Here is a 17,875-nt window from a genome sequence, read left to right on the forward strand (position 1 = left end):
TTCTGATTTCCAGTCTCATTCTCCTGTTCCTAAATATGCTACATGAATTAGGTGGAAAAGAAATTTAGGAGATGGATGAGTTTTTTGAAATATATAATTTATTTATTTGGTTGCACTGGGTCTTGTTGCGGAGAGCAGGGACTACTCTTCGTTCCAGTGTGCAGGCCTCTCATTGCAGTGGCTTCTCTTGTTATAGAGCATAGGCTTTAGGCTCTTGGGCTTCAGTAGCTGCAGCACACAAGCTCACTAGTTGTGGCTTGAGGGCTCTAGAGCATAAGCTCAGTATCTGTGGCACACGGGCTTAATTGCTCTGTGGCCTGTGGGATCTCCCCAGATGAGGGACTGAACCCGTATCCCCTGCATTGACGGGATTCCTATCTACTGTGCCACCAGGGAAGTCCCAGAAGATGAATGGTTTTGATGCTTCTCTGGCATGACAAGTGTCAAGGAAAATGTGAAAGGATACATAACTGTATTCCTCTGGGGAAGAGTTTTTACACTATAAAATTACCCACACACCAAATCAGAATAAAAGATGGACTTTTTCTTCCTTGAGTGGGATAGCCAACGTGCCTGTGGACAGCTTGAACAGCTTGTGATTTGAGTATACACTAACTGGTAACCTGAATCCCACAAAAGCAAAGCTCTCAAAGACGGAAGAGTCCTGCCTCTAACTAAAGGGAAGGGTGTCCCGAAGAGTTTCAGATGTCCAAGGGGTAAAGCCAGACTCAGAGGATGGGCAGTGGAGGTCCAGTTTGCGCTGCACATGAAAGCATGTATTCATAGCCCTGATTGATTACTAAAGGATTAAAGAGGCAGATGAAAATGTTACGTGATCTTACCTCGGGCTGTTGAAGGGGGCTGTTTCTCTTTCACTCTGCTTTTTCTGCAAAGCCTGTAGAGCGGCAGAATGCTTCTGCCCTCAGCTCATAAAGCAGCCAAGCCAGTTTGACCAGCTTGAAGGAAACACGAAACAAAACTGCCAACTCCAATCACGAGAACGCTAGTTACTAATTACCTTCAGGGCTCCGTGGGGAAAGCTAGAGTAGCTCACTGATTGGATCCTGAGATGGAAATTACTCTACATCTGTTTGTGCTCCGACCGGAGTAGCAAGAGCATTTGAAGTGCTTTGGGAGACATTTTAAGAAGGACAGATACCGCCGTGGGCTACCCTGCACCTGTCCTCGTCTGAGCTCAACCCAGACCCATGGAAGAGAGAGAAAAAACGTGTGTCTCTGAGCACAGTGAATATGTGTGAAACCCACGAGATGAAGAAAGAAAAAGAATTGCAGAAGAACGGGGACTGGAGCTCTAACCGTGAGTATGAAGACTGCAGGAGTCTACAGGAAAGGTACCTTCCAGTGCTGGGTGGACTTTACAGAGAGGATGACTGGGATTCCAGACACCTAACCACAAGGCAGAATCGGCCCTACAGAAAAAGGCATTGTGGATACTGGGATTTTGAACAGAGTGAACCAAGCTATGTGGACGATGAGGAAGCAAAGGAAAGTAGAAAGGACTGTATGTACAACAGAAGTGTGACTCCAGGCTGTTGTGATTATAATTCAGAAAATGTAAATGATGGGAATCCGAACTCCACGACTAAAGATGATTGGTTTACTGGAAGCCCCGTGGTAACCCGGAAAGTTGGAGAATATGGGGAGACGACTGGCTGCGTAAATCATCAGAATCTGAACCATAATCCTAAGAACTCTAAAGAAACTGGACAGTGGACTGACTGCAGGGATTTGGACGATTCTGTGGGGAATTTTGGTCAGCCTCAAACCCAGCATATAGACCGCAGGAATTGTAATTACAATCTTGAGGATTGTAAAGAAACTAATTTTTATCATAGAGACCTCACGGATTTAGATCATGTTCCTGAGAATTATACTAATGGTCAGTCTGTGGAATTCCCAGACTTGAGTGGTGTCAGTGAAGGTAATGAATTTGTCAAATACCGTGACGGGAACAGGAATGTTTATCAAAATGATAAAATCGATCTCAAAACCAAGATTCATGCCGGGGATCAGAGTAGTTTTGATATGGAGAATAGAGGCTCTGATTCTTTATTTGCAAACTGTGAATATAAATTTCAGAATTACAGAGGAGCAGATTCTCTCCACCAGAGGAAGACTTTAGAATGTAATGGCATCAACAGACCAGGAATGATAGCACCTGGGAGCAGAGGGGTCTTCCCAGAGGGTCCGAGAAATCAGTGGACGAGAGGGAACCAAGGAGAACATCATGGTGGCATTCCTTGGGGCACTTCATTAGAGAAGAGTAGCTGGCATGTAGAGGAAGAGAGAAGATTAAATGATCCAGAAACTTGGAAAAGGAATAGCTGCTTCCGCCGCACAGCACCGAGCACCTTGAGACACTCGGAATTTGTGCAGAACAGGAGGAGAGCCCAAGGTAGGAACTCAGACAGCCTTCTTAGAGGATAAGACCTGGGAATAAATAAAAGGAATAGTTCTTCTAGGTACCAGGAGCATTTGTAAACTTAAGGAAACTGGCCCCAAATTTTTAATAAGTGTATCCTGAGTGAGAACAGCCAAGAGCATGCATAGTGCTGTAAATTTGCGACATGGCTTTCAAAACCAGACTGCTTTCATGGGAACTCTCCTTTACCTGAGTTGGTTTTTGTCAGGGTCTGTAATCCAAAGATCTTTCCGTTTTTACTTTAATATGCTTTGTTTATCTTATGGAGCCTGGGCAAGTCCTTTATCAGGGCACCAAGTGAAAATTTATTTTCCTGGCCTGTTTTCTCTCTCAATCCCTGCACTTCTTTAGACATTAGGGGGAAAGAAGACTTAACTTGTTTTATAGATGGTTCACTCCTTGACATTTAGGAATCTTAAGTGAATGGTGCACACCAGACCTCTTGTGGAAATGAGAAGAGTATATTTTTAACGGTGCATTGTATATGTTAGCTAATTCAGGTGAATTTGTCTCCCTGAACTTTAAGGTATCTGTAAAATGGGGATATTAAGGGTCTTTTATCATTAGAGGTTCTTTCTTTCTTGCCAGTTTGTCTTCTCCAGGTCTCTGAAATGAACTGTGTTTATTTTATTTTGTTGTTGCAATTACTGAACTTCCTTTTAAATCTTGGTTTTTTTATGTGTGTTATACTCATGTCAAGCAGACTTTATGGTTTTGGCCAGTTTAGGAGAGTGCAGAATATGATGAGAGGAGAAGGATTAGAGTCAGAAAATGTGAACGATCTAGAAAATCCATCTCACACCTTCCTCCCAAGTGGAAGCTTTCTCGTCCAGGTCTCCTTCAGAATAGGCCCGGTGGTTAGAATTGTGGTGGAGCCACTGAAAAGATAAGTCCCTGTTGTGTTCCTGGAACTGCTGGTGGTTTATCCAGTGGTCTTTTCAACAGAGACTTGACTTAACTTGAAATTCCAGGGCGCTGTTTTGGACAAAGCAGTCCCTCTACCTGCATTTGTAAAGATAAAAAATGAAACCAAACTCTGCTTTAGTTGGGAGGCTGAGATATTAAGCAGCTAGCTATGTTTTCCGAGGTGCATTTTTACTTTGAAATGATAAGGATTGGATGAATTCTACATTCTTTCCAGCTTAAAAAAGTCTGATTCTGTGATGCCTTCTGTTAGTTTTTTTGCGTCGCTCCTTTTCCCTTCCCCCACAGCTGTTCCTTAGATGAACTTTGTTTCCTTTTGTTAGTTCCTTATTGTATTGAACCTCCTAACTGTGTTTGTTGTTTCACTTAGGAGTCAAACCCTTCTCTCTGGAGTGTTGTAATGTGCCCATTGAGCTCTCTGAGACCAGCTCAGTTCCACCTGATAACGTTTCCATTTTTATAACTCTCTCTCTCTTTATGTTTGAGGACTTAACTTTTGATAGTGTATTCACATTAACACTTCTTTTCATACCTCTAATACCCTCCTTGACCTGAAACAGTATCTTATTCTGTCCCAGAGATCTTTTTGCTTTCCAGCTTTGCTAGCTGTTTTATAGCACAGGTGCCACTGCCCTTCCTGAAAGAGTCACAGCAGGTGCTTACAGAAGGGAACACGTTTGGACTTCTGCCTTGCATTCATATCTCAGCTTTAGACGAATTACTTAACTTCTCTGAGCTTTGGATTCCTTATTTGTTAAATGAAGATGATCGTACCTGTCTCATAGTGAGATAATATAAATAAAACACTTAATCACATGTCTCGAACATAGTAGGTGCTCATAAGTTGTGATTTCCTCATCTCTTATCCACCCACCACCCTTCCCCCTAACAAGTCCTCCCCCTCCCCGACTGTCACTGCATGGTTCCCTCCTTTCTGAGATCCAGACTGACCCCACACTGGACAGACATCTGTCCTCAGACCTGTGTTTACAGGTATACTGCCCATCCCTTCCTCTCTCCCGTTGTTCCCCACGCTCCACCTACTGCATCTGAGAAGCAAAGTGCTGTTCAGTGCCTGCTCCTTGACCATCTCCCAGGCTAGAAACCAAGCTGTTCTGCCAGGATTTTTCCTTCCCCTGACCTGTATTAACAGTTCATTCTCCTGTGAAGGCCTCAAGCTTAGATTCTTGTTAGGGCAGGTCTGTTACGGTTTTGCCTTTAGTCCTAGGGTGTGTCTCCTCATCTCGGGAGGTGGGCCTTGCTCCTGAGGTGCAGCTCTGCTGAGGTTTCCAACTGGACATGTTTATTGAACCTCCTAACTTGAAGGGACTCAGATTTCAAACTCCGTCTCAACTCGCAGAGAGTTGTGAATGTCTGCTTGGCTCTTTGGCCTTCAGCTGCTGCTTTCTACTGTGTTCCCTAGTCACATCACTTGCATGCACAGTTCGGGATTTGAAGGGAATTTCTGTATAGACTTTTGGGGCTGTTCTCTTTGCAACTTCCTCTTTTTCAGGATATCTTCCTTAATATCAAGTCACTTCAGAGTCCCACGACCTTTGATTCTGCAGCCAAATAAGATTACCATTGGTTGCCTCTCAAGTTTTGCTTTATTTCCCGCATGCTAAAACACTAGGAATTCCTTTGGGGTGAGGGTAATGGGCTATCAGATAAACAGGGATCTTACCTAGTTTTCTTCCCATGTTTTGAGTTGTATCCCCTCCAGTTTCTGGCTGTTTTTGGTGGCTTTCCAGCACATAGTTGTTTTCAAAAATATCTTGTCCAGAGTTGCTGCTAGTTTTCAGTAGTGAAGTTAGTACAGTGTAAGCTACTCTATCATTACTAGACCAAAAGTCAATACTAGGATTTTACGCTTGCCAAGAACATAAATGGGCTTCCCTGGTGGCTCAGATGGTAAAGAATCTGCCTGTAGTACAGGAGACCCAGGTTTAATACCTAGGTTGGGAAGATCCCCTGGAGAAGGAAATGGCAACCCACTCCACAGTATTCTTGCCTGGAGAATCCCATGGACAGAGGAACCTGTCGGAACATAGTCCACAGAATTGCAAAGAGTCAGGTGCGACTGAGTGATTAACACTTACTTAAGACCATTGGAGAAGGAAATGGCAACCCACTCCAGTACTCTTGCCTGGAAAATTCCATGGACAGAGGAGCCTTGTAGGCTACAGTCCATAGGGTCGCAAAGAGTCGGACACAACTGAGCGACTTCACTTCACTTGAAGACCATTAATAGTTACAATGGGAAGGGGACCTAGTGCTTCAAATTCTATGTTAACTAGGTTAATTTAAGTGATACTAAGATACCTATATGAAGAACTCTTACAGAGAGAAATAGGCTGAATTCAGATGCAAGTTAAGGCTAATGGTTCAAGGTTGGAAGGCTGTAACACAAAATCCTTTTATATTATTACTAGAAGGAACCTGACATTTCAACAAGTCCACTATTTTATACATGTGGGTAAATAGCCATGATTAAGTTTGAAATCTATTTAGTGGATTGCAACTAGCATTTTTTGAAAAATAAAATAGAAGTGAATAGAAAATTTCAAGTACATCTCATGTAGTAAAAGTGTGTAGTACTTCTGTATTACTTCTGTGTGTATATACCCATACATACATGGATTACATAAATGTATGTATGTATATACTGAACCACAATGTAAAATGTGAGTCACAGTATGAAAAAAATACTTAGATCCAACCCACTCAGTTTTTAAATGGAGAGACAAAGCTCAGAGAAATTGAACCGTGTGGCCAGGAGATCTCTGGATGCCCAGACCAGTGCTTTTACTACAGCACCATGGTTGAAGCCAGAAGTGCAGGTTTAGGTTCATTTTGAATAAATGAACTTAGAAGAGCAGAAAAGTATTGTGTTAGGGGAGCCAGGGAGGAAGCTCCAAACGGAATGGGCTCAGTTGTGTTGCATGAAGCAGAGATATGAGGGGATGTGTTCTGAGGAAAGACTTTTCACTTGGTACATGAGGCGAGGACCAGGAGCAACAGAGGCACGAGATGTATTGCAGGGAGTTTGGGAGGGAAGTGGCGATGGGGGATATGCAGTCATCTCCTAATACCTGTATCTATAGGGGGTTGGTTTGAAGACCAACACCCTGCCCCACCCTCACACCCTTGCAGATACCAAAATCCACAGATACTCAAGTCACATATAAAATGACATAGTATTTGCAGGTGATCTATGCACATCCTTGCATATATTTTAAATCATCTTAATTGCTTATAATGTCTGTGCTGTGCTTAGTCTCTTAGTCGTGTCTGACTCTTTGCGATCCCGTGGACTGTAGTCCTCCAGGCTCCTCTGTCTGTGGGGATTCTCCAGGCAAGAATATTGGAGTGGATTGCCATGCCCTCCTCCAGGGGATCTTCCCAACCCAGAAATCGAACCCAGTTCTCCCACATTGCAGGCGGATTCTTTATTGTCTGAGCCACTAGGTATCTCCCACTTATAATACCTAATACCTTGTAAATGGTTGTAAATTCGATGTAAATACTGTGTAGACAGTTGACAGGGGGGCAAATTCAAGTTTTGTATTTTTTTTTTTTTGTATTTTGGAACTTTCTGGAGTTTTAAGAATGTTTTCGCTCTGCAGTTGGTTGAATCCACAGATGCAGAAGCCGTGGATATGGAGGGCATACTGTAAAAGCGATTTCTTAAAAGTTTGGACTACAATTGCAGTGGAGCAAGAAAATCTTATTTTTTCCCCCAAGGTAAAAACTGCACAATTTGAAGGCACTTTTGCCAGTGTTAAACAGATAGTTCAGAGTTTTTAGGACTCTCATATAGTCAAGGTTTCTTTTCATTGCAAGTGTGTGAATACATCTCTATAGCTACAATCTGTATTCAAGCTACTAGAATACAATATCTGCCCATCAATCCAAGGCATTAGTTTTTTTTCTTGATTCACTTCATATACTGATTACAAGCAATGAGTATAACAGATGCCAAGAAGTCTCTGCCCCTCCAGAGAGCAGGGGCCTGCTTTTAGAATTAACTGGGCAGTAACAAAAGGTCAGCAGAATGAACCATGACATTTTATCATCAGCAGAAGTAATAGTAGTACCACTTTAATTTACATGCTTTACTGTTTTCAGAGCCCTTTTTACAGCTTGGGGCTTCCCTGGTGGCTCAGTCAGTAAGGAGTCTGCCTGCAATGTGGGCGACATGGGTTTGATCCCTGGGTTGGGAATATCCCTGGAAAAGGAAATGGCAACCCACTCTGGTATTCTTGCCTGGAGAATTCCATGGACAGAGATGCCTGGTGGGCTACAGTCCATGGGGTCGCAAAGAGTCAGACACAACTGAGTACTAACCTTCACTTTACAGCTTTTATTCTAATTTCATTCTGTTTTAACGTACATGAGCCATTCATGTACCTGTAACAAATTTACTGAGTACCAAACACTGTGCCATGTTCTGGTTGGAGAGAGACGACCTTAAGACCCCTGGGGAAGGCGAAGGCTGCTGTTCTAGTATGGGTGGACTGACGCCAGGCACCCTGTGGACCCGCTGCTCCCTTTCTCTGTCTCTCTCTCACAGACCATCTTTCCTCAAGACGTTTTTGCTCTTCTCTGGGCCTCTGCTTTAGTTTTCTCTGACTCGAGACCGACACCGTCCACTTAGAGTTTCTACTCCTTTACTAGATTACACATAACCATAGTTGTCCAGTGCTTCTGCCTTTGTTCTTTCTAATCTGCATGATAGTTCTTAATTCAGGTTCCCAGGAGAGAATACAATTGATTCAGCCTGAATTTTTTAGTTAGGCCTCATCATATGAACTAACTGGTCGCTGATTAGGTGCCCATCCATGGTCCAGATGGCAGTGGTAAAGGCTAGGGTGGGGAATCAGCTAGTTGAAACCCTAGCTGTAGGGATAGTGCCGATCTGATATGTGGAGGGCGCTGGAGGCAGCGGGCTTTCTGAGGCTTGCCGAGCTCAGCCCTGGGTTTGGAAATGGGTGGAGTGTCATTTGGTTGTCTCAGTGGCAGGACACAGAGGACTTCTTGCCTTTTTTTTTTTTTTTTTACTTCTTGCATTTTTGAGACAAGGACCAGGGACACTAAATGTCTTCAGGGTGTTCAGTTCAGTTCAGTCATTCCGTCGTGTCTGACTCTGCGACCCCACGAACCGCAGCACACCAGGCCTCCCTGTCCATCACCAACTCCCAGAGTTTACCCAAACTCATGTCCATTGAGTTGGGGATGCCATCCAACCACCTCATCCTCTGTCGTCACCTTCTCCTGCCCTCAATCTTTCCCAGCATCAGAGTCTTTTCAAATGAGTCAGCTCTTCGCATCAGGTGGCCAGAGTATTGGAGTTTCAGCTTCAACATCAGTCCTTCCAATGAACACCCAGGACTGATCTCCTTTAGGATTGACTGGTTTGATCCCCTGGCAGTCCAAGGGACTTTAGAGACTCTTTTCCAGCACCACAGTTGAAAAACACCTATTCTTTGGTGGTCAGCCTTCTCTATGGCCCAACTGTCACATCTGTACATGACTACTGGAAAAACCATAGCTTTGACTATATAGACCTTTGTCCGCAAAGCGATGTCTCTGTTCTGTTTTTTAATACACTGTCTAGATTTGTCATAGCTTTTCTTCCAAGAATCAGGCATCCTTTAACTTCATGGCTGCAGTCACTATCTGCAGTGATTTTGGAGTCCAAGAAAATAACGTCTGTCACTGTTTCCATTGTTTCCCCATCTTTTTGCCATGAAGTGATGGGATCAGATTTGGAGAAGGCAATGGCACCCCACTCCAAGTGTTCTTGCCTGTAGAATCCCAGAGATGGGGGAGCCTGGTGGGCTGCCATCTATGGGGTCGCACAGGGTCAGACATGACTGAAGTGACTTAGCAGCAGCAGCAGCAGATGGGATCAGATGACACAATCTTAGTTTTTTGAATGTTGAATTTTAAGCCAGCTTTTTCACTCTCCTCTTTCACATTCATCAAGAAGCTCTTTAGTTCCTCTTTGCTTTCTACAGTTCAGTTCAGTTACTCAGTCATATTTGACTCTTTGCGACCCACAGACTGCAGCACGCTAGGCTTCCCTGTCCATCACCAGTTCCCGGAGTTTACTCAAACTCATGTCCATTGAGTCAGTGATACCATCCAACCATCTCATCTTGTGTCATCCCCTTCTCCTCCTGCCTTCAATCTCTCCCAGCATCAGGGTCTTTTCCAGTGAGTCAGTTCTTCGCATCAGGTGGCCAAAGTATTGGAGTTTCAGCTTCAGCATCAGTCCTTCCAATGAATATTTAGGACTGATTTCCTTTAGGATTGGCTGGTTGGACCTCCTTGCAGTCCAAGGGACTCCTGAGAGTCTTCTCCAACACCACAGTTCAGAAGCATCAATTCTTCAGTGCTCAGCTTTCTTTATAGTCCAGTTCTCACATCCATACATGACTACTGGAAAAACCATAGCTTTGACTAGACAGAACTTTGTCAGTAAAGGGTGGTATCATTTTCATATCTGAGGTTGCTGATATTTCTCCCAGCAATCTTGATTCCAGCTTGAGCTTTATCCAGCCCAGCATTTTGCATGTTGTATTCTGCACATAAGTTAAATAAGCAGGGTGACAATATACAGCCTTGATGTACTCCTTTCCCAATTTGGAACCAGCCTGTTGTTCCATGTCCATTTCTAACTGTTGCTTCTTAACCTGTATACAGGTTTCTTAGGAGGCAGGTCAAGTGGTCTGGTATTCCTGTCTCTCTAAGAATTTTCCAGTTTATTGTGATCCACACTTTCAAAGGCTTTAGTGTAGTCAGTGAAGCAGAAATAGATGTTTTTCTGGAATTCTCTTGCTTTTTCTGTAATCCACTGAATGTTGACAATTTGATCTCTGGTTTCTCTGCTTTTTCTAAATTTACCTTATACATCTGAAAGTTCTTGGTTCATGTACTGTTGAAGCCTAGCTTGAAAGATTTTGAATATTACCTTGCTAGCATGTGAAATGAGTGCAACTGTGTGGTAGTTTGAACATCCTATGGCATTACCCTTCTTTGTATGAAAACTGACATACATGATAGTATTATCAGAAATAGGTGAGTTTAGATGTGTAAATATTTAGAGTAGTGCAACAGAGCCTGGCATATAGTAAATGCTAAATAAACATAATCTGCTACCATCATCATCAATTATATTATTCCAGCACATAGATCCTATATTCCCTTTGAATGTGATTACACAGGTGTTTATTAACTAGTTTTTGTACTTAGCACTGTACCAAGCATTGGGGTATGCTGGGAAGGATACCCCCCATACCCCTCACCACCATAGGCGTTTTTAGATAAGTTGAAAAGACAAAGTGTAAAAATATGAATAATTAAATAAAGTACGGAAGTGTCTAGCTTAGACAGTAAATGCTGTGGACAATCAGAAGAGGAAAAGCTCAGTTTTTACTTGAGTTAATGGAATAGACTTTAGGAAGATGCTTGAATTTTAGCTAAAGCTTAAAGGTGTAGTGGGGTTGAGATAGGCAGAGAGAAACAAGGAGAACATTTCTGGTTGGAGAAAGTCGATGAGCAAAGATGCAGAGTTGTCGTGACAAAGAGGAATACAGTGTGGGGAAGAACTAGTGTATCGAAATCTTAGAAACCAAATGGGAGTTTAGGCCAGAGCCTGAGGAAGAAGTCAGAGCTGGCCCTGCACATGGTGATTCCCCCTCTGAGATGTGATCACTAACACTGTGAGTGGATGACTTCTCTGAGGACCGGAATGACTGTGGAAAGGGTGGGCATCTGAGAACTCCAGCCTAGGAGATGCCTACAGCATGGGGCAGGAGAAGGGAACACTGTGGGGAGGGCAGAAGAAAACCGAAAGGCTTAGAGTAGGAGAGAATGGCCAACACTTTCAAATGCCACAGGGAAGTCAAGTATGATGCCATGGATTTTTAGAGGTTATCAGTTGATGGAAATACAGTGATGACACAGAATTAATTAGAAAGAAATTAGATGGGGGAGGAGGTCTGCAAGGAGGTCTTCTTGCATGAAGACCACTCTTTCAAGACCTTTCACACACACAGTGAAACAGAGGTGACTGTGACTGAGGGGGGCATAGAGTTGAACAAAGTTTCCTGTGTTTACTTTTTAAAATCAGGCTGTACTGACAGGCTGATTAAGATAGATAGGTAGGAAGCAAAGAAGAGAGAAAGAGAAAATATGTGGAGGCGAAAGGAAATAAATATAGGGACCTGTTTTGTCAAGGGTTGGGAGATCATCGAAGCTTTAGAGAAGGAGAAGGTAAGGCAGTCCTGCCTTCTGGGATTATGAGTTGGCCTTCTTACGTGAGCCAGACTGTCTGCTTTCTCCACGAACCGTTCAGTTCAGTAGTTCAGTCATGTCCAACTCTTTGAGACCCCATGGACTGCAGCACACCAGGCTTCCCTGTCCATCACCAACTCCTGGAGCTTACTCAACCCAAGAACCGTTACCTACATTATTTTTAGATAATATTTCTTCAACAATAAATGGGAATACTATCTGGGGAGATTCCAGACTTCTGTAAAAGCAAAAAGAAAACCAGGAAAGGCAAGAAATTGAGGTTGGATAGGGAGAGGCAGTCTTCTTGGGCATCATATTGCCTGTGGTCCTGAGGATGTTGAAGTGGGCATAGGAGGGGGGTGAATCCAATTGGCTCACTTGCAGTGCCCTGGCAGGGCCAGCCTTCAAAGTCATGTCGGGCTGGGAGCTCTGAAACCTGACACTCCCACCCGAACACCACAGGTTTCCTTATCTCCTGAGAAACCAGAAAGTGCCCCCAGGCTGTCAAGTAAGAGAGGTGTGGCAGTTCAATGCATAGTCATTTGTGACGGGAAGATACACGTCTGTGTACCTGGCCCCACAGCAGGGGGCAAGGGCTAGATTCTAGGTCACAGAAGTCATTCCATGGTGTCAGGAAAGTCCTTTCTTCAAATCATAAGCTGAGAGGAGACAAACAGATAAAACATATTTCATGTCATTGAATCTAAAACCCTCTGTTGTAAGACACTAAATAATTTTATGTAGCATTAGAAAGACTACTTCTAACTGGAAGACTAATTAACTTGCTAGTTACTGAAAAATACATCTCCATTTCTGAGATGTTAGAATATGAGAAAATGTGTATCTTAGAGTCTACTGAGATATGGAGATGCTTCCACTTCCCATTGATCTAGAATTCTCCTGTCCTTTCCTCAGTGATTTGAAGATTTAGAATTCAGTTTCCTCTGCTCTTCAGCCCCTACCCCTTAGGGGAAGATTGAAACCTAACTTAGCCTAACATCATAGTTGTGGCAGCTCAGTAGTTAAGGCAAACAAAAGTTAGGATATTTAATGATTTTTTAAAACTTGAGTAGTGTTTTCCTTCACAATCACAGCAGCGTAATACTTGTTTTTGTTGTTGTTTAGTCGCCAAGTGATGTCCGACTCTTTGTGACCCTGTGGACTGCAGCCCACCAGGCTTCTCTGTCCTTGAGAGTTCCTTGGCAAGAATACTGGAATGTTTTGCTATTTCCTTTTCCAGAGAATCTTCCTGACCAATCAGGGACTGAACCATGTCTCCTGCATCTCCTGTGTTAGCAGGCAGATTCTTTACCACTGAGCAACCAGGGAAGCCCAGAGCAGTAAATAATAATAATTGCTGTCATCTATTAAGTGCTGGTTGCTGTGCTGATTAGTGTAGATTAGGTACATATGCAGTATGCAGAAAAGTCTGGTAGATTCTAATCTCCATGATGGCAATGAAGATGTTGTTTCTAGACTCTTACATTAATACTTACTGTATAATAAATACTCAATGAATGTTTGCTATCCAATGAAATATATTCTATTTGAGGGCACAGAACATGTACATCAAAAGATAGATAGTATTATTTTGTGTTGTTACTCAAGAAGTGAAGTTTAGAGTGAAGGGTAATCCAAAGACTAAAGAAGCCTTCCTCTAGCTGGGCTTAAAGGACAGTAGTTGAGCTGAAAGGCACAGAGACAAGCTGGGCTTGTTAGGTTCAAGGAATAATAAAAGAACAAATATTTAAAGTATGTTGTGCTAGGTTCCGTGATAGCAGCCTGGGCACAGGCCTCTAGGCTTGCAGACAGGAAGTGACTAACTTCTCAGGTTAGTCACTGCTGACACTCCTTGTGGAGCTAGTTGGAGAGTAGTGTTAGTTATATCAAACCGAAGGGAGTAAGTGAAAAAACAGAGTGGGAGTGTACATAAGATTTTAGAGCCTGAAAGTAACCAAGGACCAACGCTTTTGTCATGCACACCAGGAAACAACAACCCAGAGAGGCTGTGTAACATGTCAGGTTAAAGTGAGGGCTGCTTCTGGGTCTTTTGACCTGTAGTCTGGGTGCCACACTCCCTATGCCTGCTGCCCTCTCAGGATCTAGAAGCAGCTCCACGTATGTCCCTGGAAATGAAAGCCAAAGGAGATATGGGGAAATAGAGTCACTGTTGGGGTGCTGAGAGCTCATTTAAGCCTGTACAGAATGAACGACTGGAGTCCAGGGAAAACCCAATTTCATATCAAGGTTTTGTTTTTTTCCCCAAAGTTTCGGCTAGAAAATAAGATAATACTGACTGATATCCTAGGGCTTAATCAGATTTTACTGTGAAAATACTGGATTACGCTTGGAAAAAACCCTTATTTTGAAAGACTGGGTTTACTTCTTTAAATTAGCGTAGTAAAATACACAGTGCTTAAGTTCATTTTGTATAATTGTTTTGTTTTATGAACTTATGTCTAAGACCACCTACTTTCTCCCTACTTTGTTTGCTGTTCTTGAGTATCAGACAGATGAAATGACTTGTCTGAAATGGAAGAAAGCTTTGGAGGGCTTTTCAACTTTCTATACTTTGCCCCATCTCTGAGTACTCTGCTTGGTAGCTTTCTATTCAATATTCATATTTTTTGTTATTAAAACTTCATGCAGAATTATAACTCAGATCAACTAGTTTTTGTTTTGTTTTGTACAGTCTTAAAAGATCCATAAAATGTTATGAGAACAAATGGAAAGGAGTAAAAGTAAACTAGTAGAAGCAGAAGAAAGTCTGGGTTTTACAGAGTAGGACAAAAATAACCAGAGGGTCCTGTTGATGAGCAATATTTTAGTGTTATTAATTATCAAAAATGGAAATACAATGTAGGAAACAGCCACACTCATATCGAAAAACCATGTAACCCAGAACCCTTGATATTTGATGGAAAGCCCCAGCTAGAGATGCTAAGTTTTGAATAGTTATTAGCTGTGTGGTGTCAGGCAAGTCATTTCATTGTTTAGTGCTCTCATTTAGAGCAATTATACTTTCCCTCAAGAGACCTGGTAAAGAAAACATCAGATGTAGGTCTGTTTAGAAAATAAAGCTTTTGTGTAAAGTTTTGTTGGCTGACTGTAATCAAAATTTGCTTATTAAACAGTGATGGTTTATTTATTTATTTATTTATTTTTTTTACAAACACTATCTTTGCCTTCTTGATTATTTGACTTCTGCTGCCTAAAGATTTGACAATAGTAATAACTTTATAGTTTAAAGCACTTCTCTCTCGGATTTGGTGAGTGTTCAAAAATGGTGTTTCAAAGAATCTAGTATTAATTTTGCTATCCTGGCAGCGTAAGAAGTTGCAGACTGGGTCCTTGACTCTTGTGTACTCTTCGAAAGGATTGGGTAGGCTCTGGTAGAAGAAGGGAGAGGTGGGAAGCTTTGAGCTGGGTTTTCCGAGGTGGAAACTGTCCCAGCAGGGATTGTACTGGAGGCTACTTGCCAAAATAGGCAGGGCAGTCACTGAGCAAAAGGCCCAGGGAAAAGTTTTTTTAGTTACTGTTGAGATTGAGGACCAAAATATAATAGATTCCTCCCTGAGGTCTGGTGGTCGGGAAGAGTCTATGAGTCCTGCAGAAAAGCCAGAGACCATAGTGCTGAAAGTTTAATGTTGGCGGGATAAGCCTTCTCCAAATAAGCGTAAGTAGGTGCTGAAGGAAAAGAAGTGGTGGGGGCTGGGTGGGCTGGCTGGAGATGTGGGCACATGGAAAACCAGGATTTATGATTCTTCCACTTGGCCTGCTGGGAATATAAGCAGACTTAACAAAGGTTGCTTCCTTTCGGAGTTTTCTAGACAATTTGCTAAGCAGGAGGGGGTTTTGCTTTTTTTATTAGACTAGCAAATTGTTGTTTCATCAATGTTTTGTTACCGATTTTTTTCAGCAGTTTAAAGGTATTAGGTCGGAAAAGAAATCTCAGACTGTTAAAAAGTGAAGACAATTTGAAAAAACTTAACAGGGTACTTGAGAGAGGACTGAGTAGTAGAATATTCTTGTTTCATAGCAAGTGTTCTTTTTTCCACATTGTTGTTCTTTGTTGTATCGATACTGAATGTTCACTAAAGTAGAAAATACAATAAGTTAAAAAGAAAGGAAAAAATATCAGAATTCCTGTCCCCTTCAAGACTTTTCATTTTCAGATATGTGCAATGAAAATATTTTCCCCTTTTTAACAAAATGGCAATTCTTTCACAAACTCTTTTGTAGCCTTTTTCCATTTAGCAGCGCACAGTAGACAGTAGACAGTGTTCTGTATTAACAAATATAAATCTGTATCTTAATGGTTGCATAGTACAATATTGATATTATGCAGATATGCCATAATTTATTTAACAGGCCCCTTTGGGAAGAAATTTTTGTTGTTTCTAAATTTTCTTTATGCATTGATAAAGATGCCTTTACTCGCATATGATTACTGCCATAAATTATCTGGAATACTATTGAGTATGTATTTGGCTTCCCTAGTGGCTCAGACAGTAAAGAATTTGCCTGCAGTGCAGGAGACCCAGGTTCAGTTCCTGGGTTGGGAAGATCACCTGGAGAAGGGAAAGTCTACCCACTCCAGTATTCTGGCCTGGAGTATCCTGTGGACAGAGGAGCCTGGTGGGCACAGTCCATGAGATCACAAAGAGTTGGGACATGACTGAGGAACTAAGCCGATTTGATTCTCTCTGAGGAATTATTTACATCATACTGAGTAGGGTTTTTTAAAATTAATTTATTTTTGGCTGCACTGGATCTTCATTGCTATGCGTGGGCTTTCTCTACTTGTGGTGAGCGAGGGCTGCTCTTCATTGAAGTGCTTGGGCTTCTCGTTGCGGTGGTTTCTCTTGTTGCAGAGCACAGGCTCAAGGCACATGGGCATAGTTGCTCCACATGTGGAATCTTCCCAGATCAGGGATTGAACACATATCCCCTGCATTGGCAGGCAGATTCTTATCTCCTCTGCCACCAGGGAAGTCCCCTGAGTAAGGTTTTACAGCTGTAATGATATGGACATTCATATAGTATACATACTTAAATACGTAATTGTTCACAGTCAAAATGGTGGGTGGGTGACCTGTGGCTATACAAGAGCTTAAGTGTGCTTTAAAATCACAATTTTGTCATTAGCTATCAGGCAGTCACCAAAACCCACAAGTAGATTTCCAGGTCACAGTTGCCAAGATTTGCCTGCCTGGAAAAAGCACTAGAGGCAGAGTAGCAGTTGTAGGCTCTGAAGCCAGTGTGAGCTCTCATCTTCCACATACTGGGCTAGTTAAAATTTCTCTTCATGAATCAGTAAGATGGGGATAATATGAGGATTGTTATGAGGATTAAATAAACCAGTATTTGTAAAGTGCCTGAACAATGCTTGACATGCAGAGTAAGTGTCCTATAAATATTTGTTAAAATATAAAGCCAAAAAGAGCTCCATTTAATGGTAGAAGGAAGCAGGAACCCTGGAGTTAGGCAATGGTGCCATCCTTCTCGCAGTGGGATGGCTCTTTACCAGAAGTTCTTCTCTCAGATTGCTTAAAATTTCACCCATAGAGATGAATCTTGGCTAGCATGACAGCTTGTCTTAAATTAGTGGTAGTACATTACTAGATTCTTAGGAAATTTAAAAGTACTGATTGAACTCAATCTCCATGAATCCTGTCTCCAATCCCAGTTCCCTGTCTGAGGAGTTTAGTGTGTTCTCCTCTGATACATTTTTCTGTGTGCTTACATATTATATGTGTGTATATGGAAATATGTAGAGGTTTTTGCATGTTTCTCACCTTTTTCTTTCTCCCTCTCCATCTCTTCCTCCACCTTCTTTTTAAAAACAGAAGTGGCATGTTGTTCTGCAACTTTCTTTTCCACACTTCCTTTTAAAGTGTAAATGTTAGCATTTCTTGCTGTCCTGGGACCAGCTAGGTGAGATCTGCATTCTGATGTCTTTAGGATAAGGTACCTAGAAGTAGCAGGGCGCTGGGGAAAGTGAGGGCTGTGTGGGGCCTGGGAGAGGGACTGCAGAACAAGAGGTTCCAAGAGCAGAAAGGTAGACAAATGCTGCCCTCTTTACATGTTTGCCTTTTATCATAAGACTTCTTCCCTGAAAAGAGTATCCAAAAACAACACATTAAAAGGGGTAGGAAAAGGAGATAACACTCCTGATTAAAAAACTCCTGAAGTGAAATTGTGGCA

The 17,875-nt window shown here is 42.2% G+C and overlaps 1 protein-coding gene across 2 annotated transcripts in view; it reads left to right on the plus strand.

Moving 5' to 3' along the window:
- The window catches only part of LOC122446048 (dynamin binding protein), a 114,046-nt gene that overhangs the window by 64,388 nt on the left and 31,783 nt on the right, over window positions 1-17,875 (plus strand). The window contains exon 1 of one of the 2 annotated variants that reach the window (XM_043475749.1): window positions 404-2,416. The exons of the other annotated variant lie outside the window; for it this stretch is intronic. Within the exon in view, the coding sequence (XP_043331684.1) occupies window positions 1,252-2,416 (1,165 nt within the window). The 5' untranslated portion in view covers window positions 404-1,251. Of the gene's footprint in view, window positions 1-403; window positions 2,417-17,875 lie in introns of those variants that run through there. 2 annotated transcript variants of the gene reach the window in all.

This window comes from Cervus canadensis, chromosome 8, assembly GCF_019320065.1.
Source record: "Cervus canadensis isolate Bull #8, Minnesota chromosome 8, ASM1932006v1, whole genome shotgun sequence".
NCBI classification, from domain to species: Eukaryota; Metazoa; Chordata; class Mammalia; order Artiodactyla; family Cervidae; genus Cervus; species Cervus canadensis.